Source organism: Panicum virgatum, chromosome 9N (genome assembly GCF_016808335.1).
Source record: "Panicum virgatum strain AP13 chromosome 9N, P.virgatum_v5, whole genome shotgun sequence".
In the NCBI taxonomy this organism is placed as follows: Eukaryota; Viridiplantae; Streptophyta; class Magnoliopsida; order Poales; family Poaceae; genus Panicum; species Panicum virgatum.
The window spans coordinates 65,551,611-65,576,793 of record NC_053153.1 but is presented as its reverse complement, the minus strand read 5'-3'; the positions used below and the strand labels follow the sequence as shown (position 1 = coordinate 65,576,793).

The window sequence follows — 25,183 nt, the reverse complement described above, 5'->3', positions numbered from 1 at the left end:
ATCACGCAGAGGCTGCACCAGGCGACGCGCAGGTCGCCGGCTAGGGCGTCGCGCAGGGGCAGTGCAGGGCGCCGCCCAGGTAATAAGGAGGTACATGGCAATGCCCAAAAGTGTTGCAGCCACATTTAAGTACTAATTGACTAAGAATTTACTGATAGAGCAAGAAGGGTGATCAAAGACCTCATGTCTATGATGCAACAGGAAGAAGAGAGATGCCCAAGGGTAACAAGATGCAACCCTAAGCTAACTCGACGCTGATGAGGCAGTCCACCGTGGCGTGCTAATTCAGCATAAGGACGACAACAGACTCATTTGTATAGTTCAAAAACTAAATTGGTCTTTTTGATAATTGATGGACGAAATTGAACCGAGCTTGATAGTTTAGGGACCATTTTGGCTATTTCGCCAAACGAAATCGAAATAGATTGTTCCAAAACACAAAGATAGCAAAAGCTATATTTGATGCAAAATCATGTATTTTTTTATGAGGCAAATAAGATGGGATTTTGCTGGACCAATTACGGTTGGATAAAGTAGTTTCAAGTGCGACACAGCAGGAGAGAGCCCTCATGGTGGCAGGCAGAGGTGAGCCCCATTACGTAGTTGTGTTTTAAGACATACATAGTTGCAAGAAGATAACTTCAACAGCTATTTAATATGCGGCATGAACTTTCCTTGAGGGTGACTGTTCTGAAGACACGCTCAAGGTTCGAAGGACGCTGCATTAAGTACCAATCTGCAATCATCCATGGGAAATTTAACAACCGTTCCAAACGCTTACTATCTTAGTACTGGTTTATATATACGCATCTTTTATTTATCTTCACGCATTATTCTGACCAGTAGCTGCGGTCAGAGAATCTCAGCAGAGGTCGTGACCGACGCAGTCGCATCCCATTTGCGTGGGCACTTATCAATTATAGACAGAGAAGTACTACACGGCTTCAGGACGCATCAGCCTTCTCTGAAGGCAGCTCGCGGATTCTGAACGTATCCTTTCAAGAGGATACCCTTGACCCAACTGAATATTTCAAACTACGGAAGCACAACATCTCAAACTCTGAATGATGATGATCTGGAACTGGAATGCATTTCACTTCTCAGAAAAATGAAAGAGAAGAAGAAAGCCGGGCTTCTCCCCCTCGTGGGGAGATCAGGGCCTCAGGGGATGGATGGCGACGCCGGCAGAATTCCGGCGCTATGCGCCGGCATCTCGGCGCCGCCCGCCGTCCAGCGAGATTCGTCCGCCGCGGCGTCCGCGCGCGTGTTCCGGCTCGAGGTGGCGTGCGGCCTCTGCCTCACCAACCCTGCTAGTCCCAGCCCGGCCGGTCCCTGCTGCCGCGCATTCTGGTACAGTTGTCCGGCCGAATGGATAATTTGTGGCGCGCCTATTCTCAGCGTCGTCGCAGCGATGCACACATGGAAACTGCCCCACCACCCTAGCTATGGCCAGTATCCCGGGTCACGTGTCGCGACGAGCGCGGGCAGGCTGAAAGCTGATACGTGATTTGATCCAGGATCCGGTACTAGTATTATTATTATACTACTACTACCATCAGCTTGGGATAAGAAGATTCCTTTTTGGCTTTTTGGCTTTCTTGGAGATAAGCATGGAGGTGCGGTAGATGATACGGTCATACGGAGACAAGTCGGAGCGCGTACGTACACACGTCATCAGAGTCGTAGCTCCTGTGCCTATCTATCGCAAAGGAAGCCAGCATTCTGCCTCGTCGATCCGGCTGCTGTGTATCCAAGGCAAAGAAATGAAGAATCATGCTACATTTACGTACGTTGCGGATGTGCTGGTCCCCGTGCTCGATTCATGCCGCGCGGTATCCATGCCCTGCAGCCGTCGGGGCTTGGACGGAGCCGGCGCAGATGCTCCGGTGGGGCCCGCCCCGTCCGCAGCGGCCAATCGAAGGGAGTGGCCGTTTCCTCCGAGAAAAAATAAGGTTTGTTTGGTTTGGTAACAATCCTAGCACGCACGCTTCTCGAAAAGAAAATCTCGCATGGATAAAGTATTAAATAAAGTCTATTTGTAAAACTGTTTCAGGGATGAGTGTAACTTTTCGCGACGAATCTAATGACGGTAATTAATCGATGATTTGCTATAATGATACTACAGTAACCATTCTATAATCGCGCGGTCAAAAACCTCATTAAATTCTTTAGGATCACTAGCGCGGGGTTCTAAAATTAATTTTATTTAACATCGTAATTAGTGATCAAAGTAACACGAGACAAGACCAAACCTGTCCGTGGCGGGGCCGGTGCGGCGCCATTGGGGGCCGACGACGTCACCCTGAACTACCGGCCCCAGCCAACAGGCCCCCGCAACGGAACCAACCCACCCCTCCCTCGGATAGCTAGCGGCAATGGCCTATGTGCGTGGGCCCAGCTCTCTCTATCTCTCTGTCTCTCTCTCTGCGTCATCAGTAGCCGAGTCCGGGCGGCCGGCGGCGGCGGCACCCGGCCCCGGGCCCAACGAGGCCGCGAGCCGCTTTTGCAGTGCGGCGCGTGCCGCGTGCCGCGTCCCATCTCTCTCTCGCCGCGCACCGGCGCCCGTTCCGCGCGCGCTCACCGCACACTCGCGTCCGCTCCGCGCGCTCCACGTTTGCATGCGCGCCGCGCTACTCGGCTACCGCCGCCTGTACTCCATCGCGGCATGGCCCAAGGGCACCCATGTACACTATATATTTGTACACATTGTTGATGCACTGCAGCGTTCGTTCCGCCCTGAAGGACCCCAACTGGTACGCTGCCATGCAGCGCGAGTTTGATGCACAGCAGGCCAATCGCACTTGGACACTCGTTCCCCGTCCGCCTGGCACTCGAGTGATCACTAGCAAGTGGGTGTTCAAGCACAAGATGAACCCAACGGAACTCTTGAGCGATACAAAGCTCGCTGGGTCGTTCACGGCTTCAACCAACGGCCGGGCATCAACTTCGGCGAGACATTCTCGCCCGTGGTCAAGCCGGCCACAATTCAAACCGTGCTCATGCTCGTCACCACCAACAGCTGGCCGGCTCATCAACTGGATGTCTCCAATGTGTTCCTTCACAGGAATTTGCACGAGCAGGTGTTCAGCCAGTAGCCGACGGGTTTCGTCGACCCACAACGCCCCGATGGTGTATGCCTTCTCTCCTGCTCACTTTACGGCCTCCGGTAGGCGCCACGGGCGTGGTTCGAACGCTTCGTCGGGCACGTCGCGTCGCTCGGCTTCGTCCAGTCCAAGGCAGACTCGTCCCTGTTCGTCTACAACCGCGACGGCGCCACCGCCTACCTCCTTCTGTACGTCGACGACATGATCCTCTCCGCGTCCACACCGAACCTCCTTCATCGTGTGATCACCCGTCTCCACGACACATTCGCCGTCAAGGACATGGGTCCAGTGCGACACTTCCTCGGCTTCAACGTGCGCCGCAACAGTGAGGGGTTTTTCCTCTCACAAACCCAGTACGCCGAGGAGCTCCTTGAGCATGCAGGCATGGCAAACTGCAAGCCAGTGACGACACCAGCGGACACTAAGTCGAAGCCCTCCAATGCTGACGGCGAGCTCATCACCGACGCCACCAGCTACCGCAGCATCGCCGGAGCGCTTCAATACCTCACGATCTCCCGGCCCGACATCGCCTACGCCGTGCAACAAGTGTGCCTGCATATGCATGCGCCACGGGATATGCACCAGACAATGCTCAAGAGGATTATGCGGTACATCAAAGGCACCCTACGCCTTGGCGTTCAGCTACGCGCGGCACGCACACCGACGATCACCGTGTACTCGGACGCGGACTGGGCCGGCTATCCAGATACGCGGCGCTCTACGTCGGGTTTCTGCGTCTTCCTCGGCAACTCTCTCATCTCGTGGTCTTCCAAGCGGCAAACCACGGTTTCGAGATCGACTGCTGAGGCAGAATACCGCGCCATCGCCAACGCCGTCGCCGAGTGCTCGTGGCTACGTCATCTTCTCGGCGAGCTTCTGTGCAAGGTCCCGTCTGCGACCATAGCGTTCTGCGACAACATCTCTTCGGTCTACATGTCGCGGAACCCCGTGCATCATCGACGCACAAAGCACATTGAGCAGGACATTCATTTCGTCCGAGAGAAGGTGGCCATTGGCGAGGTTCGCGTCATGCACGTTCCAAGCGCGCGCCAGATCGCAGATGTCTTCACCAATGGGCTCCCGTCGGCACTCTTCTTCGATTTCCGGGACAGCCTCTCCGTTACGGACGGCGACGTCGAGACTGCGGGGGGTGTCAACGGAAACTCATCAGCAACGGCTAGCGCCTGCACTCGGACGACCGCGTCTTGAGGATCTCTAACGGCCTGCGCACGTCGCGCGCTCGCTCGCCGCGCACCGGCGCCCGTTCCGCGCGCTCCACGTTTGCATGCGCGCCGCGCTACTCGGCTACCGCCGCATGTACTCCATCGCGGCATGGCCCAAGGGCATCCATGTACACTATATATTTGTACACATTGTTGATCAATGATTTGGTTCGGTTGCCCTATACAATTCTACACCAACGACACAAACTCTTCGTTTTTTTTTTACAGCGGACGTTACGAGCTCAACTGACATCAATGATCAATCGGATTGTGGTGTTACATACTGCTTGATTTGATTAGCCTTGACGGTGCAACGTGCAAAGGCTACTGCAAGAGGCCAAGCGCAAGGCGTAATTTTGGCACCCTATAGCAGCAGTACAGTGCTCCTGCTCTGCTCCTGCATCATTTGTCCAGAAAGATATATAATTCCTGGACCACCTCCTGGCCCGACACGTGGTACGAATTTCGTGGTAAGCACTAGTTGTACTATCGCGGCTGCGGCGTGCTGACCGGCATGCCAAAAAGGCGCCGGGCTCTGCTAGTACCCCCCTTGTGGCCTTGTCCCCTTGCGGATCACTCATCCAAGTGATGATTGATCTCTGAGCAGGAGTACACAGGGCGCCCGCAGGAGAATTTTAACCTCCCACGCTAGGGCCGATAATAGGCCACACGATCCATTGTTAACCCGCACGCGTGGCGGCGGTAATTCTCGAGATCCCGGCCCGCCGCGCCGGCCGGCGGCAGCGGCGGTCTCGCGATGCCCGGCACCGCGCCGCGCGGCCGTACGCTGCGGTGACTCAGCACCGACGAAACAATAGTAGTAACCTCTGGGCACATGCTGGCATGCTGCGAATCCTACCATGCGCGCATGGACTTTATCTCCAGCGAGAAGATCAACGCGAGACCTTTTGTCCCGGGACACGATTAAGAATCAGGGTAAAGGGCCAGCCCGTGAGTTTGGTGCAGACCGTACACGTCCACGCGTCTCTTTTCTCTCGCCAAACGGGGAGCGTCCGGTTTAACCGTGGGCGGAGCTGAGTGCGTGTGGATCATCCGTGTCCTACGACCCCGTATTACTTTTTATTATTATTCGTGGAGGTGATGAGAAGTCGTACTACTAACATGCAGGTAAGATCGATTAGGACGCTCCGATCCTCAAGATATGGTTGGGTGGCATGATAAGTCTAAGCGGCTAGTCAGCACGTAAATGGCGTGCATCGAAGCTGGGAACCCGCCCGGTAATAACCTTCTGCTAGCTCCCGGCGGTCGATCCGTTATCCTTTTTTTTTTTCTCAGTCGTGTTGTCTGAGTGGAAAAGCAAGCTTCGATCGAGTATTGTTCGGAGTTGGTTGTTCTGGCACTGACGTCAGAACTCAAGGCTAGCCCATTGAGAGTGTGCGTGCAAGCGGGGAATAATGCAGCGGATGCGAGAGCCACACTCAGTCACTCGCCGCGCCCCGCGCACCGGCTACAACATGTGCGCACAGCTTGGACAGCGGGACACCTGCCACGGAAGTCACAGCGTGCAATTGGTCCTCCCTTCAAATTCTTCAAATTTATTTATTTCCTTGTAGGTATGCAGGACAGCTCGTTCGCTTCAGAGGGCCTGTTCAATGTTCATCAAGCAGCTCGTCATCCTACGTATGGTAGTGTGCTTGCTAGCTGTAAACGCACGCGACTCTTTCAAACAGGATGCTCGGATTAGTATCGGCACGTTACAGTGCGTAGTACAGATAGCACGCTGAGCTCTGTTCTGACCAGGGAGAATATAATGTTTCTGAAGCACAAGAACGCCCAAGCAAAAAAAAAAAACACTAACACTAACACTAACACGTTGCAAGCGGTGACAAGCAAGAAAGCGCACAAGGGCACTCGGCCAGTCGCGATCGAGTTGCGTCCGCACCAACCCAAAACGATCGAGATGGTCGTCGTCGCCGCCGCCGTGTACGTCGAACATCTCGAGCGCTGTCGCCGCTGTGCGGGACGGGCGCGTGCATCCATGGCCGCGGCCGCACGCCACGCCACGTACACGGCGCCCGCGCGGCACGCCCACGCGCCGCCCTCCGTAGCCACATGCGCCTCGTCCCGCCGCCGCGCCCGTCCGTGGTGGCCCCTGTAACGAGCATGGCTCCGGCTAATCGCTGGTCACGCACTCATGCGCGCGCGCGGCCGGGGGCACGGTTTGGAGATTAGCGAGCTATTCGCGCGGCTTCACCAACACACCCAAGCAACTACTCGTTCCCAAAGAAACAAGCGACAGCTCGGTAGCTAGCCGCGAGGCTGGCTAAAGGGAAATAAGAAAAAAAAACAATCACGCGATCGAGACGCGAGTGTAGGAACGGATCGGAACAATGCGAGTTCGATCCAGCGAGTTCTGGCCGGGCGCACACGTCGGTTGTGTGTACGTGCGGGGTTGGTGTTCGCCTGTTGTCTGCATGGGTTTTTTCGTGGGGAACTCGATCGTGTCCCGTTCGTGCCTGTTCCATTCGAAATGCAGCTTCGGGAACGAAGAGCGGCAGCCGGAGGCCCACTCGACAGGTTCTGTATGCACTATTGTAACCTGTGGGCACTGCCTACTTTGACTGTTGATTAGAGAAACAATTTGCAACAGTTACTCTACTATTGTACATTTGTACTGTATGGTTGTGCTTGTAGTATAGATGGCCAAATGAGCCGTGTCAGATGTGGGCAGCACGGAAAATGGCACTGAACAACACGATACGAACACGGCACGATACAGCGGGTTTAGTGTCAGTGCCAGCACGACACGGCGTAGTGTAGTGCGTGGGCTGTAACCCCAACACGCAGTGTTGGCACAGGCACCACAAGGATAATGGGCACGAGCCTGACACGTAGGGGTGGTAAAGGGCTCAACATTTTGAACTAGAAAATCTAAAGATCGGGCCCTAAAAGGGCCGGGCTCTAAACATATGTATTTTTGAACTAAAAATTTTAATGGTTTTATTGGGCTGTGAAGAGGCCATTAGGGCCATGGCCCATTACCACCCCTACTGACACGGTATCTATCTGATACTAGCCGTTAGTTCTGACCTACTAGCCGTTAGCCTTACAGGCTTATTACTAGACCAAAAGCCCACTTAAGGCCGATAACAGCGGCCGACATATAGATGCTGCGGGCGACACCTCTTGTCCCTCCCAAACCCTAAACCTCACTCACTCCACTCCCTCACCTCGCCCGACTACCTCTCGCGCTCACCTCTCGCCTCTCCCGCTTCGGCCCACAGATTTGCGCTGTCGGCCGCTGATGGCTGTCATTCTGGGCCATTTAGTTTTGCCCCTATGCTACACCGTTGCCCTCCTCCTCGACTCCCCTTCTCTTCACGTCCTCGGTTGTCCGATCTAGATCGGAGCCGCGGTCCGGCCAGTGAAGCTGCATTGCGCCTCCACCGTCTGTCCACCACGGCACTACCGCAGAACTTCTTCCTCTTCTAGTCCCATCTCCGGTCTCCTCGAATCCGTTCCCAAACCCGAATTTTGAGTGTTTTTGAGCCTTTTTGTGGTGGTAACCGTGCCGCGCTAGCGGCACGGTACGGTTAAGTGCCTATAGTGTAGTGTCTGGGCCGAGTGGCCAGCACGCAGTGCCAGCACGCCACGACACGACTAAAGTTTAGTGCCGAGTAGTGTAGTGCCGAACAGTGTTAGTGCCAGGCCGGGCCGGGCTGCATGTTTGGCCATCATATGTTTGGCCATCATAGCTTGCAGCACGGGCCGGGCTGCATGTTTGGCCATCATAGCTTGCAGCATATGGCTGCCTATTGTATTATTGTGGGTTGTAGTTTATGGTTGTTCTATGGGGATTATACATCCAAATCACCAACATCGTCGATCACAGAAGCCTCCTAATCTCCATCCTTAGAAAATTGCGTGCAGAACAAACTGTCGTGGTGCTGAAGCTGCATTTTCTGACCACGTCGCTGTCAACGGGCATACAGAGTTCAGTACCTTTAAAAAAAATGGCCGTGTGCTATTATAGTCCGTGAGAGGTAGCATCCGCCCAACTTACCCGAATTTCAACCGCAGAAAGTTTCAAATGTATGGATAGGATATAGGAGAATGCTAAACAAAAGTGCAGATGCAGGATGTACTGGTGCCGTGGTGTCTTTCTGACCTCTTACCTAATTCTCCTGTTTCTTTTTTGTTCGGAAAGAATAAACTTAGTTTGTCGAATTATTTGAAAGCGTTATTCTTTTTCTATGCCCCAAAACGATTTGTCTCATTTGACTTGCCGGTCGGTTTTGTGTGTACCTGTACCCGTGGAGCACTAGTTAAATGCTGAGAGTAGCGTTAGTTGGTGACCGACCAGACAACTAGATCAATCAAATTCCTCACCGGGATTATATTCCCTAGTTTACTACTACAAGGGATAGTGAGGAGTCCATGGACTGCACCTGTCCTCTCACCAGCAGCACGGGTTTTCTTTTTCAAAAAAGAAAGTCTTCTCCTGCGACGCTAAACTGATGCGACGGCACAAGGATTTCTAGTGACTAACTACAATATCCTAGCTCCTGTATCCAGCATCCCATTGATGCAGACAGACAGCAGGAGGCAAACAAGTTCTGGTAAAAGAACAACGCGAAATTCCTGCAATAATTCTTCAGAGAGCGTGTGGCATGCGAAGTCACAGGGGCTAGCGACGGTCCCGGCATCTGTTCGAGTTCTTTGTTTTCTTGACCACCGACAGGAATGCAGCATCAACTACAGGGATAAGGGATACACAGGACAGGAGCACCGGCCTAATTCCCGTGATCCCGTCAGGCAACATCGTAGCGTCACTCAGAGATTCCCGGCCACAGGAATTGACTCGTGTACATTCCCCGGCACCCGCACGAGAAGGACAAGGCCTCGGGATCGCAATCGGGCATTCGGGCCGAGGCGAATGTAGCATTTGACCGCCTGCGGGTGGAGCGCACGGGCGGATTGCCCTCGAAAGCAGCGGCATGGAGCTCAGGTATCCTGGATCCGGCTCTTGACCACGGAACTATGTCTGGCGGTAGTATCCTTGCGCTCCGGACAGATCGACCCTGCTCCAGCTGCGGTCACCGGACCGGGACGCCGTGGGGGTTTGGCGGCATTGCCGGCAGGACGCCTAGATTCGAGGACGACGACGAGACGCACAGGGCGTGTTGCTTCACGGCCAAGCGGGCGTCGTACCAGCCAGACTGCTGCGGCTAGCTAGCTCTGTTCCTGTTTTGTTTAGGCCAGAGTCCTCCTATCTGACACTGTGGGCTGTTTCTGCCCGTTTCTGCACCATAAGAAGGCTTCCGGCCCAGTGAAAATTCTACTTGTGGGATTGGCGGGCAGTCAGGGAAACAGTTTGTTCGTTATCCTTGGCCCAGTAAAAAGGCCCGTTTAGAGCTGCACCCACTTCGGTGGCTACATCCTAAATGGGCCACCGATGGGTAAACAAAGGATTGGTTAACTTGGCGAGGGAACGCTACCGGCCCAACCCAGCTGCTGGGGACCCGTGGGCCGTGGCAACACGGTAATCGCAATCCGAGCTTTGGAGTGATAATTATGTCTCGTTTGGATCCAAGTTGTAATGGATGAAATGCTAAAGGTTAGCCAAGACTTCAAATTTTTAGTAAAAATATAAATTTAGCATTTAACATTAGCCAAAATTAGTTACTAACCAGTGCTCAGCGGTTCGTTTGACACGCTGTGTTTGAAAGTTTTTTCATCGAGATAAAGGTCGAGGTTGATCCGCATCTGCCGCGGCGCCAAGCATATCCCACCGGAATGGAATCGGGTCGCCCCCACACGCCATTTTACCGAGGGGCCGGCCAGCACGTGCGTGGATGTGTATTGGAGAGAAGAAATCAGCTTTGCGCAGACCTGCCTGCCACTACCCATGGTCGAATGGAGCAGCTCCACTCCACGAAGGTCTGGTCCATGGATAACTCTAGGATTTTGTTCCGCGGCGAGTCGGCAACTGGGACTCGGCAAATGGTGAACCAAGACTCCGAGGTCTCGCCGGCCGGCCACGTGTTCCAGCGAGGAGGCCAGCCTTGAGGATAACACTATGTTTATTCCAATAAACATAATATTTTATAGCAAACATCCAAACTTGAAGAGTGTCTATCTCCAGGAATATGGAGTAGCAAAAACAAAAATTTTCTACCACATAAATTAGGATTACTGCAGTTATAGATCACGGGATTACCACTAGACGCGCGGTTGCGGAACTTCTGTAGTGCGTCGGTGTAATACAGATGGAAGCCGGCAGTGCAGTTGCGTGAACCACCTCACGAACGGCTCGTCCTTGTGCAGCAAGCGCAGCACCTCCACGAAGTCCACACGTACAGGAAGAAACTTCGCACTCCGGACGGATTGCTAGATCCGCGAGAACGAACTAGGGCTAGATGCACGAGGAAGCGAAGCAGAGAGGACGGGCGGCAAGGGTTACTGTAGCAGCGGCGGTACTGTTTCCATGGGCCCACATTAGTCATCTCCTAATGGGCCAACTGAAGCCCATTAGTGCATCTAAGCCTAGTCTAATTTAGATCTCATCCTTATTGTGCTTCTGTCCCTTAAGTGTGTGACTCTATGGGCTCACGCGTGAATAGACATGGCCCAGTACTCCTACTGGCCAATAGTTGATAGCGGTCTCTAGCAAGACGTGTCAACTCCTAAGCACGTGCGAATCATATCTGTCGAGCCGTCACAATCTTATACATAGTGTTCAATTTGCCTCACGATATTTGGTCTTGCGTGAAGCCGACCACTCTTTCTCGATTCTGTGATTCGGAATACTTGGTTAACTCTTGACCCCAGCATGGCCATGCATTTCCTGATCCGAATCACTCGAGGGGCCCAAAGATATCTCTCTTGTAGAAAGGGGCAAATCCCATTTTGACCGACTATGTCTCACAGCATGCTTGTTGACAGACTTGAAAGCCACCTTTATGACTACCCTCTTACGGTGCAGCGTTTGATGGCTCCTAAGTAAGTCGGTTCACATCTTGAGTACATACGACGATCTCAAGTCATAGGACACAGCGTACATATTGTGTAATGAGAAGTCATCATCTCGTGTTGGGCAGTTCAGTCTCATGTCTCACATGAGCCCACATTATTAGTTTGACATCCACATGTCCATGACTTGTGAAACGTAGTTAATCAACTAATACATGTGGTAGTCTAATATTCATGTGTGTCCTCACATGAACTCCGACTAGGAACATTTAGAATATTCATACAAGTATAGAGTTTCACAAATACTTCACATAAGCATTAATGAATATAAGTTGTCATCCATGAATATTCAAGGTACAATTTATTAATCATGAATATAAAAAAATATGATTGTCTCTAGGGCATATTTCCAGCACTATTGCCAAATATAAGATCGAACAGTGTCCAACATTAATAGAAAATATTAAAGAGTGTTGAGCAGCAAATTTACCCTAATGGGATGTGCGCGGTGGTGTCTCTCGTCAAATTGCTGTGGTGGAGCAAGAGTGTCTCGGGGGCTCAAGCCCCCTACCCTAAGAACATAAAAACTAGGGGGAAGAAGGAAGAGAAAGAGAAATAGAAAAGAGATGAAAAGGAAAATGAAAAGCTGAAGGAAGGAGGAGGAGGAGAAACCCTGCCTCCAATTCCTGTATTCTCTGCATTCTAGCGACACCGGTCGTGCGATGGAGCCTGTAGATGTAGACTCATTTGGTAGCTCATCCAATAAGTATGCTGGAGGAAGGATCCAATAAGTATGCTGGAGGAAGGATCACGTGACAGGGGCTCTGTTTGGTTTGCCTTCTAGATCTACGGAACATGCAAGTTAAGAAAGAAATTTTGTATGTATAAAATATTAAATAAAATTTATTTGAAAAATCTTTTTACATATGAATATGATTTTTTACGACAAATAATAATAGTAATTAATCGATAAATGGTTACAGTGATGTTAAAATAATCATTCTCTAATCACACGATAAAAAATCTTATTAGATTTGTCATAGTTTCTAGCGCAGAGGTTTTAAAGTTGGTTTTGTAAATTTTTTTTTTAATATCGGTACTTGGCGGTCAAATGTTTTCTAGGAGGAATCAAACGGGAATATAGGCCTGGCGCAGCAGCCGGGCCTGCTCCAGGACTGCATCCAAGCCGCCCCGATCGCCCGCAGTTTTCAGCAGTGGAAGGCATCGTGCTTTCGATTCAGACACGAATACGTAGGCGTGTGTCAACGCGGTGGGAATATAGGAACGCGTGGTCGGGACCTAGAACTTGAGGTGCGCCTGACCCTCGCTAGTGGGCTATTCCTAGTGCTGTAACATTTTCGTAAGCAAGCACAAGGTCAGCAGAGCGAAGATCACAACTAGACATGGATGGCAGAGCCCACTTGGATAGAAGCAAAGGATCCGAGTACATTGCAGAGATGAAGACTCCGGGTCTGAAACTCTCTGCACAGCAAGCACGCACGGCGGACGCTCGATCAGACAAGCTCGCCGAGGAAGAACCACTCTCACTCCCCTCACGGAATGAAGGAACCAGGACCGACGACGCACGAAACGACACGACCGAAAGACTAAACGCGGACATAGACACACCATCACCGCAGATCGATCTCACACACGACTTTATTCTAGTGACATGGCAGCGGGAGACCACAGGTGGCTGGCTGGTAGGGTGATCTCTCCAACTCCAGATCATGGTGATGACCAATGCAGCCCCGGCACAGCGCATTTCTGCAGACGCAAGCAACAACCACATGTCAGTCATTAAGCTTCTTCAGTCGACAAAAATAGAGAAGGTAGTAAGTAGATAAGCTATCAATATCAACCGACAATCACTTTATGAAGTTTCTAGTGCGGGTTGGTAAGATCGATGTGCTAATTTTTCTACACCGGAATCAAGTTTTTTCAGGGAAAAAGAAAGAAAAAACAGTGGCAGCAGCAAGCGAAGCGACACTCACACCAGGGGACGATCTTCCAGCGCTGGTTGTCGCCCTCGCACCACTTCCAGAGCACGATGTTGGTGCCGTCGCGCACCCCGCCGTGGTCCTTGTCGCCGTGGAAGGCGTCGAAGTTGAGGTAGATGTTGTTCACCATGCGGATGCAGCGGAAGCCGTGCCCGACGTCGCGGCTCTCCGTCCACAGCACCGACTCGTCCTGGTAGTTGGGGTTGTACGGCACCAGCTTCACCTGTATGTGCCGAGTTGGAACGATCCGTCAAGAGACAGAGCCGAACAAAACTATTCTTGATCTCACCGATCAAACGCGATGAGATCGAGGGAAGATGCGACAAGAATCGATCGACGGCTGCCTGCTTACCTGGTGGCCCTCGCCCAGGGAGTGCTTGATGGCCTCGCCGGTGACCCTGTTGACTAGCGCGAAGGCCGGGTAGCCCTCCTCGTCCTTGATGCTGTTGCTGTGGCGCATGTCCTTGATCCAGTGCTGGAACTCGTCGCGCGGGTTGGTGGGCGCCAGGCACACGGCGCCGTTGCGGACGGTGACGCTGAACCCCTCGTCGGCCTTGCAGTAGATGCGGACGGTGGGCTCGCCGTGGCCGTGGCCGCCGTGGGGCGCGTTGGCGGCGCTGCCGCCGGCGTAGGCCTCGTCGCCCCACGGCAGGATCTTCCAGCGCTGGTTGTCGCCCTTGGCCCACTCCCAGAGCACGACGCCGGTGCCGTCGTGCACGCCGCCGTGGTCCTTGTCGCCGTGGAAGGCGTCGAAGTTGAGGCGGATGTTGTTCACCATGCGGATGCAGCGGAAGCCCTTGCCGACGTCGCCGCTCTCGGTCCACAGCACGGACTCGTCCTGGTACTGCGGGTTGAAGGGCACCAGCTTCACCTGAAATCAGAGGTGCCAACGCTCAGGCTTCCGATCTCCAAAGAAACAACATGAATGAAATCAAACAGGAAACAAAACAAAACAAAACAAAACCAGGATCAGAGAAGGGTAAAAGAAGGAGAGTACCGGGTGGGACTGGCCGAGGGAGTGCTTGATGGCGAGCCCCGTGGCCTTGTTGACGAGGGCGAAGGCCGGGTTGCCCTCCTCGTCCTTGACCTGGGTGCTGAAGCGCATGTCCTTGTACCAGTGCTGGTGCTCGTCGCGCGGGTTGGCGGGGGCGAGCACCACGTTGCCGTCGCGGACGGTGAGGCAGTAGCCCTCATCGGCCTTGCAGAGGATCTTGAAGGTGGGCTGGTGCGCGCCGCCGCCGTGGGGGCCGGGGGGCGGCGGGTTCTGGCCGTGGTGGCCGTGGTGCCCGAAGCCGAACATCTCGCTCGTCGGGGGGTTTTGGGAGGGTTGGGTGGATGAATCGCCTGGCCTGATCGGGGACAAGAGAACAGAGGATTTGGGACGGGGCGATGAGAAGCTGTGCTCCCTGGGGGTCCCATTTATAGATGAAATGGAGGCCTTGTGCAGATTTTTTTTACTGCACACCAGCACAGGGTGAAAAGAATCCGAGGTGACTCTGGTGGGAACGTGTGAACGCCCTGTTTGTATGACGTGTGGGGCCACGGCGGACGGTGCGTCTGCCCTGCCACCATGAATGACTCGTGGCCCCGGCTGGGGAACCTTCTGGATCCAAGCCGCGGGGTTTTGTTCGATCTGGGCGGTGATTAGCACCGGTGTTTACTGAGCGGTGATGAGACCCCCTTCTGGAGACTGGAGTTAACAAGTGACGTTCACGTTTGACTCGCGGCGGGTGTTGTAAAGAACTCCACCGGCCAAACAGAGTTTAACCCATTCGACATGTGGAGACGAAACTGCCTTCTTTTTTGCACCACCGTTACTAGCCATTTGTAGCCGGAACCAACAGAAAGTTTTGTTAGCTAGCAGGCGTATTACGGTGGTATTAGTTTCCTTCGGTCTGCCCAAAGGCAAAACTAAGGTTTAGCAGCTAAGGATTACGAGTTTTTCATCCAAAAAAATAATAAAAGGGCTGAGCTACCGACACCTGTTGTTGCACCAGTAGCCCAGCACGGTCCCTCTCTGGTCACGGGTCCCTCTTGGAGACCGTGGCGCGCCCAGCACGGACGCACGGTCACGTTGTGTCGCTGACCGGTGGCCCCAGCCCCCGACGCGTCAATGGAGACGGAGGCGCCCGCCGGCCGGGGGCGCGTCCCGGAGACCCGCGCGGTGGGCGGGCGGCCGTGCCCGTGTCTTCCTCGAGTGGGCGAGCGGCCCGTGTCAGCACTCAGTGGCCAAGGCAGGTCGTCAACGTTGTGCCGTGGGCTCCTCGCCACATGCCCACGCGTGTGTTAGCGGCAAACCAAAACGAAGCGCGGGGGAATTATGAGGAGAGGGAGGAAGGTGGATTTGGTTTGGTCTCTCTCTCTCGGATCCTCATCTCCCCTAAACAAACCCCTCTCTAGGACGACAATGATCTCTTTCTGGTGCTTACGTGCGTCCGACGCCGCGTGATTCTGATTCGCACACGATCGCTCGTGATCACAAGGGGCCCGTCCCGTCCAACAAGCGTTTTTGCTCTCGTCCTCAGCCACGGTAACACGGTAGCCGTAACAATGCACATTACACGGCCCAAGCCCTGCGTGTTTGGCTGCCCTCTTTCTCGATAAAAGGTTTGATTCCGCACCAGCCCAGCCAGTGTTTGTGACAGAAGCGCCAAGTTAAAAGGCTTTGGCGCCAAGATGCGTGCGTAGGGGTCAGGGGTGTTACAGTGTTCGCATCCGACAAGGAACGATCACGAGCAACTGGCGTCCCGCTGCCGGCCTGAGACGGCCGGCGCCGAGGCCGGTGGTTAAAAAAAAGGAGGAGGGGTGGTGAATGGATAAGACCGCAGTGCCCAGTACAGATTCTCACCCACGCGGTTGCACACATTCGTACGAGGCGCCCATGCGGCCTCGCCTTTTCTCCTTCCTTTTCTCCGACTCTTCCTCCCCCCGCGCTGCCGCCGTTTCTGATCGGAGCGAGATGAGTGATGTTGGATGATCGCTCGATCTCCACCTCCATGGCTCCACGTCCTCGCCCACGCTTTTGTTTGGCCCACCGCGCCCTTTAAAGTCCACCTGCTGCTCTTTGCCGCTTTGCGAAGACAGCCGAGCAAACACCATGATCGTCTCTCCTAGGTAGCAATGATTATCTTTATATTTCCGAAGCAATTAAAGAAGGGAATATATCTAGTGGAAACTAAATTTTCATGAAAATTCGTGTAAAATATGACAAAAAAATTGTCTAAATTTAGCAAAAAATCACGCATATAGATGATATGATGATACACAACCTTATAAAAATATGTTGTTCAAACTCGACTTCGTTTATGAGCTATAAAATAACAAAATTTTAAATAGAAAGTTGTCCAGATGATTTGTTAAAATTTGTTATTTCACAAACGAAGTCGAGTTTAGACAAGATATTTTACAAGATTGTGTATCATCATATCATCTACATGTGTGATTTTTTAATGAATTTAGACGATTTTTTCGTCATAGTTTGCACGGGTTTTCACGAAAATTTGGTTTCCACCCGATATGTTCTTTGTACATACTCCCTTCCGTCCCAAAATAAATGAAATTCTAGTACCGAACACGTAAACCAAGACTAGATACAAATTACCAAATTGCCCCTTGTCTTTTGTAAGAAAATCTAGACATTTGATTGTTTTTTGTGTGAGAAGTTTCCGGAAACTCCTGTCTTTTGTGATTGTTTAGTCAAAGTTGTATTCTTTGTAGGACAAATTTTAAATCATAGAATTGTATTTATTTTGGGACGGAGGGAGTAATGACCATCAGAGCTGCGGTACGTGTCCGGCCGCTGTTCCAGACGGGACGCGCCAGGTATCGCCGTGTCAGTCTGTCAGTGCGAACAACAGAGCCTAATCTGGGCGCATGCGGCAGCGGGACGTGTCGTGCATCCCGTTCTTTTTTCCCAGACTTATTTCGGTTTGTTTTGAATTATTTCTTCTCACATGATACTATTAAATCAGCCGGAATCAGCCGGCTTTTATATCAGCCGAACAGCCCCGAAGACGTCAGTGGATCCGGTCGTCAATGAGGAAAATCAGGGCCTAATCTGGGCCCGGATACAGCGAAAGATAGAGCTCCTTCTCGCTCACACGTCCAAATGTCCAAGTCCAATTAGTTTAATCCTCAATCCTCAAAGGATAGAAAACGAATCAGTCCAATGCTGCTTCTTTTTTCCTTCTTTCGATAAGGAGTCCAAATGCTTCTTTGGTCCTGTATTACGAGTAATCCCGCTGCATTTTCAATTACTGAAATCATGGTCACTGCTCCCGTACGTCATGCTTTAGTGGAGTTGGTGGTGGGTTGGTAGCTTTTGTCCCGTAACATGAATGACCTGGCCACTTTGCAATTGCGGTATGCACAGTTTCAAATCTGTGGTCCTGCACTCCTGCGCGCGTGCGCCGAATCAGGACGAAGGCAAAACCTGAAAAGACCTTAGCTCGATCGTGGTTGTACTATTCCCGATTCTTTCACCACTCGTAGCTTTCGGTTGCATAGCTAGTCCGTGATTTACTGGAAAGTTCAAGTTCATGTCCGGATAACCAGCGTCGTTCTCCGCATCATGCTCTATAGACCTACTCTCAGAAAACACGGAAGGAAGATGAATGCCCAGATAACTACGCTCATCTCAGGATTTCGGCCTTCTGGGGTTGGAGCTCCCTGTTAGATTCATTATAACTGGGCTTTGCGCCTTCGGGACTACTGAAACTGACTGTGGGCATTGACGGCCCACGAAGCCACTTTGTAGGTACGAGGCCCAATACCCATCGCTTTGCGATGCCCAGGAGAGCAAAATACAAAAATGGGCCTGCCCGTTTAGCCGAAAAAAAAAGTCCATGTAACACAACACACGTCCTGAAATCTTTCAAAAAATAAAAAGGAGCCCAACAAAGCCCGTTTTGTTCACACCGACCTCTGTCCCTCTTCCAAGTGCTGCTGCGGCGTAGTCCACTAAGAGATCAACAGATGTTACACTTTTCCACGCTTAAAAAAAAGTCATCAATTCATACAACCCAGTAGATTATCAACAACATTCTCCAAATAATATGACATCAGGACCACATCCTTCCCCCTCGCTCGTTACAGTCACGTGCTTTGCTTTCACCCTATTTTATCCCCTGCCAACCGTATCCCCGCTCTCTTTTTCCAGCTAGAAGCCAAGTTCAGAACACCCCATCCTCTAAAACAACCTATAAATTCACCATCACAAAAAAGCACGGCCACTACCACTCTCGAGACACTATTGGTGAGTGTGAACCAATACACGCGTGCCTGCCCAGGCTCTCCACCCGAACTGAAAAAAAAGGCAACAAGAACAATCATGAAGCAGATAAGTTCAGCGCCACGGGATAACATATCAAAAGCGCAAGCCAGTGGCCAGAGCCTGAAGCCAGCGTCAAAGCGGTTCCCCTTTCGACCCGCTGTTTCCTCGCTCTCGGCTGCGTCCGTTTGACCCCCCCCCCCCCCCCCCCCCGGCATTCCGGGGCTTGGATCGCGTTGCGCTGGACCAATTCTAGCAGCCCGTGGAAGAAGAGCCTGGCGGCGGCGGTGCCCGCCTCGTCACCCTGACAGCTCTCCAACTGTAAAATACATGGCGGCCAGCACCTGGTCTCCATGGAAAATGCTTGGCTCCTGAGTGTCTGAGTTCTGATAGGGCGACGAACGGCAGGTTACAGGTGGACATCAGGTGTGGTGTGTCCCGTTTCTGAATCTTTTAATCGCTAGCATGGTGCATAGCATCCGGTGACGACGGCCGCACTGGTCAGTGGATTGGAGATGCGTGAGAAACAGGCTACATGTGGTCGTCTCGGCTGCGCCTGCCGAAACGGGAAGCAGCGAGGTGTGGCAGCAACGAGCAAGGGATATTCGCTGAATCTACTGTGCAGGATGGTTAAACTACACTGCCAACTCACTATTTTCTCTTTGTTCTTTTCGGGAGGTTCCAGGGAGTTCAGGATTCTTGCTACCACTCCCCTCCCCTTTTCAAAGCTTATCTGCATGTAAGATTTAAAAAAAAGGCACGAGCTAGAATGGCTATTGTTAACTCCGGTTAATTAGGACATCGAATCAGAGATTAATTCACTACTAGTACTACCTCATCACTTGCGTGCGCGGCGGGGAAGGATTTACTTGTGGATAAGCATCTTCCTTCGTGTGGCTGCTTACCACATTAAACTATGGCAGTTAAAAAGCACTGACCACCAGTAATCGATCTGCCCAACCCAAACGGTTGAGGAATGCTTCAGGGTTCATCGCGTACGTGTTGATTTTCTATTTTCTCCAGCGACTCCGTCAGCGGCTGGTACTACTAGTCTAGTCGTACTACCATTTTTTTTTCGTGGTCACAAGTTTTCCAGTAAAACACTCAAGTCTTAGCATTCAGATGCAGGATTGTAATAGTAGAATTCAACAGAGCCGTAAAAAACTTTGACACGCCCAGCTCATCAAATCCAGCCAATCTAGCCTTTTACCACCTGCATATGGAGTCCAATGATTTGACTCTTCCAATCGAGATGCGCCTATCATTATCTTGATCCCTAGCTGACAGAGAATCTCCTCCAGTAATTTCCTTCAGCTCTCCTGCTCCTGGCACCTAGCCCCAGCGGCCCTGCAGAGACGATAGACCCCACCGAGAGCCGCCAAACGGAGTCCCAGTTTTGTTCTTGTTCGGCGACGCCGACGTCCCGGGGGAAGGGGCTTGTTGATGTGCAAGAAAAATATTCCGATGCTTACAGTGACCGGGCGAGATTCTGCATGCACAGTCGGGCCCCTTTCGCCCATCTGAAGAAAGGCTTTTGATCCGGGAAAAGAAGGCTCTCATCCGCCACCTGAACCGAAAACTACTTGCCATCCGCAACTTGCCTACTTTGGCCAATTATTAAGTATCCAGCCTCCGTCATTTCTCTCTTTTCCTCCTCCCCTCGCCCTTGCTTCCTTTTCTTACCGGGGCCTCATTCTGAATGGACTATTATCTTCTCTGTTATACTAGCTACTTGTGTGGTAACTCATTTTCACTTTCTATTCGAGTGACACCTGTGTGGTTGCTTTAGTTACGTTATCCCTGATGTAATCCTGAAAACTCCGTTTTGTATAAGGATGATATAATTTTTTCCCCTCAAGATTAAGCTTGGCATATGGCAGAATTAAATGATGGATGATTCCATTATTGAAGAATTGCATTTGATCAATGATTTACATATAGGTATATGAGCAAATAAAGCCGGTTGGATATCAACATCTTTCTCCTGTTCTTGACTTCCAGTTCGTGCCTTATCAAAGCCCTATCTACAGCTAGTTAGCTTTCTAGGAGTACTAATCTTGAGTACATAGTACCAGTATACTACGTACAGAAGGAAGAACAAAATGTTTACACACCACAAACCCAATCAACTATGGTGTCCCTAGCCGACACTACTGCTGGTGGACCCTACAAGTACGTACAATCCCTTTACCTATATATTAACCGTTGATTTATATATCTTCGCCCTATATTTGGTTCCATAGAGCCCAATGTTCAAATCACAATTTAGTGCTCAAGTATAGTAGCTTTCAGTGGAGACCAATCTGTCAGTTCATCCCCATGTTAGAATGGAGCAGCATGTGGTGGCCCAGGGACCCCTGCAGCCCGTTGCCTATTTGGAACGTTGCACCGAAGCAGGAGCCGTTCGGTTTCTTGGCCGCAGGTGCCGTGCCGGCACTCGTACTCGTCTCTGATGCCCTCTTGCGACTGCCAGCGGCGGCGCCATCGCCCGCGGCCGACGTCGAGGCAGACGAATCCATCTGCCCGGGCAGGCCGCTGTTGCCATTGTTGATCAGCAGCTGGCTCGTGACGGGGTGGCCGAGGAGAGTGGCGCCGCCGTGCTGGTGGTGGTGGTGCTGGTCGAGCCGCGCCATGTCCGGGACGCCGCCGTCCTCGAAGAAGTGGGCCAGCGAGGGATCGTTGAAGAGCTCGGTGAGGGACGGGATCCTGGGCATCCTCCGCGGCGCGTCGTGCAGCACCGGGTACGCCGCCGGCTGCACGAGCATGCCGGCGCTCGACGCGGCGTAGGGGCGGTTCTCGTCGAAGCCGCACGGCTCGTCCTGCTCGTGGACGGAGAGCGGCGGCACCGCCATCGGCGACACGTGGCTGGTCTTCTTGTAGATCCGGCACAGCACCCAGTCATCCAGCTGCACCATGCGCAGACGATCAATCACAGATCATCATTAGAAAAAAAAAGTATGGAGAGATTAAAATAGCTAATGCTACACAGATCGGGGGCAGATGAATCAAGCATCAACACGTACGCATCGCGGCTATCATTGTCGGATCAATTGACTTGGCGCAAACCATGCCAAGAATGCCTAAAGAATAATTCTTTAAGAACGCCACATATATTAAAAGCAGTTCTTGCGTCCATTTGCAAGCCACAAACCGATGCGATAAGAAAATCATTGACGTGCCACAAACCCGCATCAGAAACATCGCCAGAAAAAAGATGTGCAAGTAGTGCATCCGTGCATGCGCAAGCAGGCCAAAGGTATGCAAGTAATAGCCACCATGATACTGACTTCATGTGGAGACCATCCTACATGGCAAGTAATAAAAGCAAGCAAGCAAGCTAGCTAGCTAGCTAGGGTGTCGTCATTTCTTCTTTGAACTTCACCTATTATTTTTTTCATGCATATATATGCAAATTAATCAAAAGCTATCTAGGAAGTGTGGTGAATGGTGATTGTTAGCTACGTACCCTCATGGAGGTGTTGCGGAACTTCATGGGGCGGTAGGTGTGGGCGGCGTGGGCGTCGGCGGCGAGGCGGTACTCGTGCATGATCCAGTTGGTCTTGGTGCCCTTGGGCGGGCGCCCCTTGTAGAAGACGAGCGCCTTCTTGACGCCGACGCTCTCCCCGGTGGCGCCGCGGTGGATGGGCTTGTCCGTGCCGGTGGCCTTCCAGTAGCCGGAGCCCGCCGCGCGGTTCGGCCGGATCCCGTTCGGGTACTTGCGGTCGCGCGGGCTGAAGAAGTACCACTCCTTGTCCCCGTACCGCGCCCGGGCTGCAAGCACACGTACGCGCAGGAGAGCAAAATTATTAGTTCTTGATCCATTAAATTACTACTGGTCGTCGTACGGATCGATCAGGTAGCGAGCAGTGCGGATCTCGATCAGCAGCAGCCAGCAGGTGCATGCATGGATCGATCGATCGATCATGATATGATGTGAGTGCCGCAGGAGCTGAGGGGGAGATGGAGGGTACGAACATGGCAGGTCCCATGGATCGAACTTGTAGATGTCGACGTCGGCGATGATGTCGACGGGGCACCCCGCGTTGGCGGCGCGGTTGCGGAGGTAGTGGAGGATCAGCTCCTCGTCCGTCGGGTGGAACCGGAAGCCGGGCGGCAGCATCGCCGGGTTCGCCATGATCATTGGCCGCGCGCACCCTGGCCTAGCTGCCTAGTATAGCTAGCTCCTGCTCGACCGACGAGCGGGCGTGCGAGGCGATCGCCCCCTACAAAACCCTAGCAAGCTGCCAGCCTCGACTGCAGATCAACCTCCCCAAGTTAAGCCTCCGCTAAATAACTACGAGCTGATGAGGGAGTGGTCGCTAAACTAAAGTTCTCTCCCTCGAGGGAGGAAGGGAGGGAGAGAAAGATGGAGAAGCTTAGCTAGAGCTAGGAGAAATGGAGGACTGGAATTTTTGGGGACGGGAGGGGAGGGCCTGCTTATAAGCACGCGGGTTCTTGTCCGCTAGCTTGCGTGCGTGACGCCGCCTGGCGCCGGGCCCCCCCGGGGGCGGATCCGTGGGCCGCCGAGACCCGAGAGGCAGGCAGGCAGAGACGAGCGGGGCGGGGGAAGAAGCGAAGCAATGGCCGCCCCCGCCCGGGTCGTGCGGCGTCGCGTGGCGGCTATCGATGGATCGCTACTCCTCCCCCGCGCGGGAGCGCACGTCCGGCGTGGTGGCACCGGGGATTGGTGGCCAAGGGACGCTTCCAGTCATCGACTGGGCCCGGGCAGAATCCCACCCACCCCGTCGTGCATCCTTGTGGCCTGCGGCGGCGGGAAAAGACGCACCAAACTAAATTCCTCGGTTTATTGAGACAAAATAATGTGGAGGACTGGTGGCAGCTTGATGGTTTCAAAATTCATTTTCGTGTATCCAGTTCATCATCGGTAATACAGATTGACAAATAAGACCAAAGGACGATGTAATATTAAAAAAAGGGGGACCAAAGTACGACTACGCATGGAGCTTGCATGTTGACGGATACGCAGGTCTAGTCTTGAGCGAATTTTTTATACGGCGCGTGTACGCACGACCCCGTCTTCAACCTTGCGCCAGGGGAGGCTAAGCGGCGGCGGCGAGCAGGGGAGGGGGAGGGGTGGCCGGGTGGGGTGGTAGGTAGGCGGCCGGGGTGGCGGTGGAGGCGGCAGATCTTTAGGGTTCGGGGTTGCCGGGGTCCGGAGGAGCTCCAAGTTCGCCGGCCTTATTGGAGGGGCCGGGGGTGGCGGCGGCCCGGCAGTGGAGGTGAGTTGGCCGACGGAGGGCGCGGCGGCGCTCGCCGCTGGCCAGGCGGGGTCGGACAACCGGTGGGCGGTGGCCGGCGGCGGGGAGAAGGCGGGCTCGGTTAGGGAGGCCGGCGGCGGAGGCCGCCGTAGCCGGAGGAGGCAGTCGACGGCAGAGGCGACGGGAGGAAGGAGGAAGAAGGAAGAAGAACAGTAAAGAAGATACCTGCTCGTCGCCAGCGAACGATCGTCATCTAGCATAGGCCCAGGTCATCTTGGGGGGATGGAGCGCGCAAACAAGGATGCTGCAGCAAGGTTTCTTTGCTGGACCCTTTTCGGGTAACAAGGGGCAACAGGGACGAAACTGAAGGTGCAGATTAATCTGGCAGGACAGACTGACAGAGAAACAGCGGCACCACCATTTGCAATCGTAGCAAGCCTTCAGCTTTACTGAGTTCATGCTTCGTGCTACAGTGCTACTAGTATCGTGTGTGGCCGTGTATGGTGGATGGTCCAGCTCTTTTTTTTTCTTCTTCTCTGGTGAGGATTAATTAAACCAACGGTCTCGATGCTTTTTTTTCATTTTCAATCTATGATGAGTCAACTTTTGAGCTTTGATGCCCACGAGGCATTTCGGTAAAAAAAAAGATGGTCTTATATTTTGCGCATAAATGTTTATCATTTTCGAAACTGGTTCACAACATCAAAAGGCTGCTCCATGTGTGAACTCGATTGCCTGTCATCTTGTTCGTCGAATAATCACTTGACATATCCAATACCATTTTATTGACTCTTTATTCTCGACTGGAATTGATTGGTTTCAGTGACCTGACATGCAAGGTCTTTGTCCATGGAAAGGCCAAAATACCCAGGTGCAGCGCCCGCTTATCCCCGGAGAGAGAGGAGAAGAGCAATTACTCATTTGGCGGCCACATGTGGACACTTCAGTCCTCCACGTGTTAAGAAAGAATCCAAGGCATATCAGGGCATGTACAACACCGCAGACAACTGCCGTCTCTTTAATATAAACAGAAAGTTTAAATAGACAGTTTGTATAACGGATTGTCTATTTAACTGTCTGCAAGGTGTTTAATTCATTCTTTGACACAAAAATTATGGTGATCTAGTGTATACTTGATCCTTGTTAACATTTTATTGCATACATGAGAGAATGCACAATACAATAAAATAATTTGTATGACTCTTGCCGATTGAAAAACTCCCTCCTCCATAGCTGGCGGACAGAAGCTCACTATGAGTCAAATTGCCGATAATTTAGGGTATGAGAGGGCTTGAAAATTGGGGGAAAAGAAAGAGGACGATGAGGGAGTTCTGTTTTATCTCTTACTTATGCAGGAGATACATCTGGAATCGCGCCGAGGATGAGGCGCTGGAGGTCTCCTCCATGGCTGGCAGACAAAAGCTGACTGTGAATC

At 52.5% G+C, this 25,183-nt stretch overlaps 3 protein-coding genes across 4 annotated transcripts; 1 reads left to right on the top strand and 2 right to left on the bottom strand.

Moving 5' to 3' along the window:
• Positions 1–1,168: 1,168 nt before the first annotated feature.
• On the top strand, positions 1,169–4,313 carry LOC120689263 (uncharacterized mitochondrial protein AtMg00810-like). Its single transcript, XM_039971569.1, has 2 exons — positions 1,169–1,324; positions 3,171–4,313. Exons 1-2 carry the CDS (start codon positions 1,169–1,171, stop codon positions 4,311–4,313), a joined length of 1,299 nt encoding a protein of 432 aa, XP_039827503.1.
• An 8,345-nt stretch (positions 4,314–12,658) lies between these two features.
• On the bottom strand, positions 12,659–14,668 carry LOC120689526 (ricin B-like lectin R40C1). Its single transcript, XM_039971812.1, has 4 exons — positions 14,258–14,668; positions 13,613–14,131; positions 13,255–13,483; positions 12,659–13,027 (listed from the first exon to the last, which is right to left on the bottom strand). Coding segments are annotated over exons 1-4 (1,053 nt in total). The 5' UTR covers positions 14,561–14,668; the 3' UTR covers positions 12,659–13,025.
• A 5,763-nt stretch (positions 14,669–20,431) lies between these two features.
• Positions 20,432–23,057, bottom strand: LOC120692648 (NAC domain-containing protein 72-like). Of its 2 annotated transcripts, XM_039976028.1 has the most exons (4): positions 22,505–23,057; positions 21,996–22,300; positions 21,049–21,435; positions 20,432–20,995 (listed from the first exon to the last, which is right to left on the bottom strand). In XM_039976028.1, the coding sequence occupies exons 1-4, from the start codon at positions 22,668–22,670 to the stop codon at positions 20,852–20,854; spliced, it is 1,002 nt and encodes a 333-aa protein (XP_039831962.1). In that variant the 5' UTR covers positions 22,671–23,057; the 3' UTR covers positions 20,432–20,851. The 2 variants fall into 2 exon arrangements, with proteins under 2 accessions (XP_039831962.1, XP_039831961.1); XM_039976027.1 differs by having other exon boundaries at positions 20,432–21,435; positions 22,505–23,056.
• Between the last annotated feature and the right edge of the window lie 2,126 nt (positions 23,058–25,183).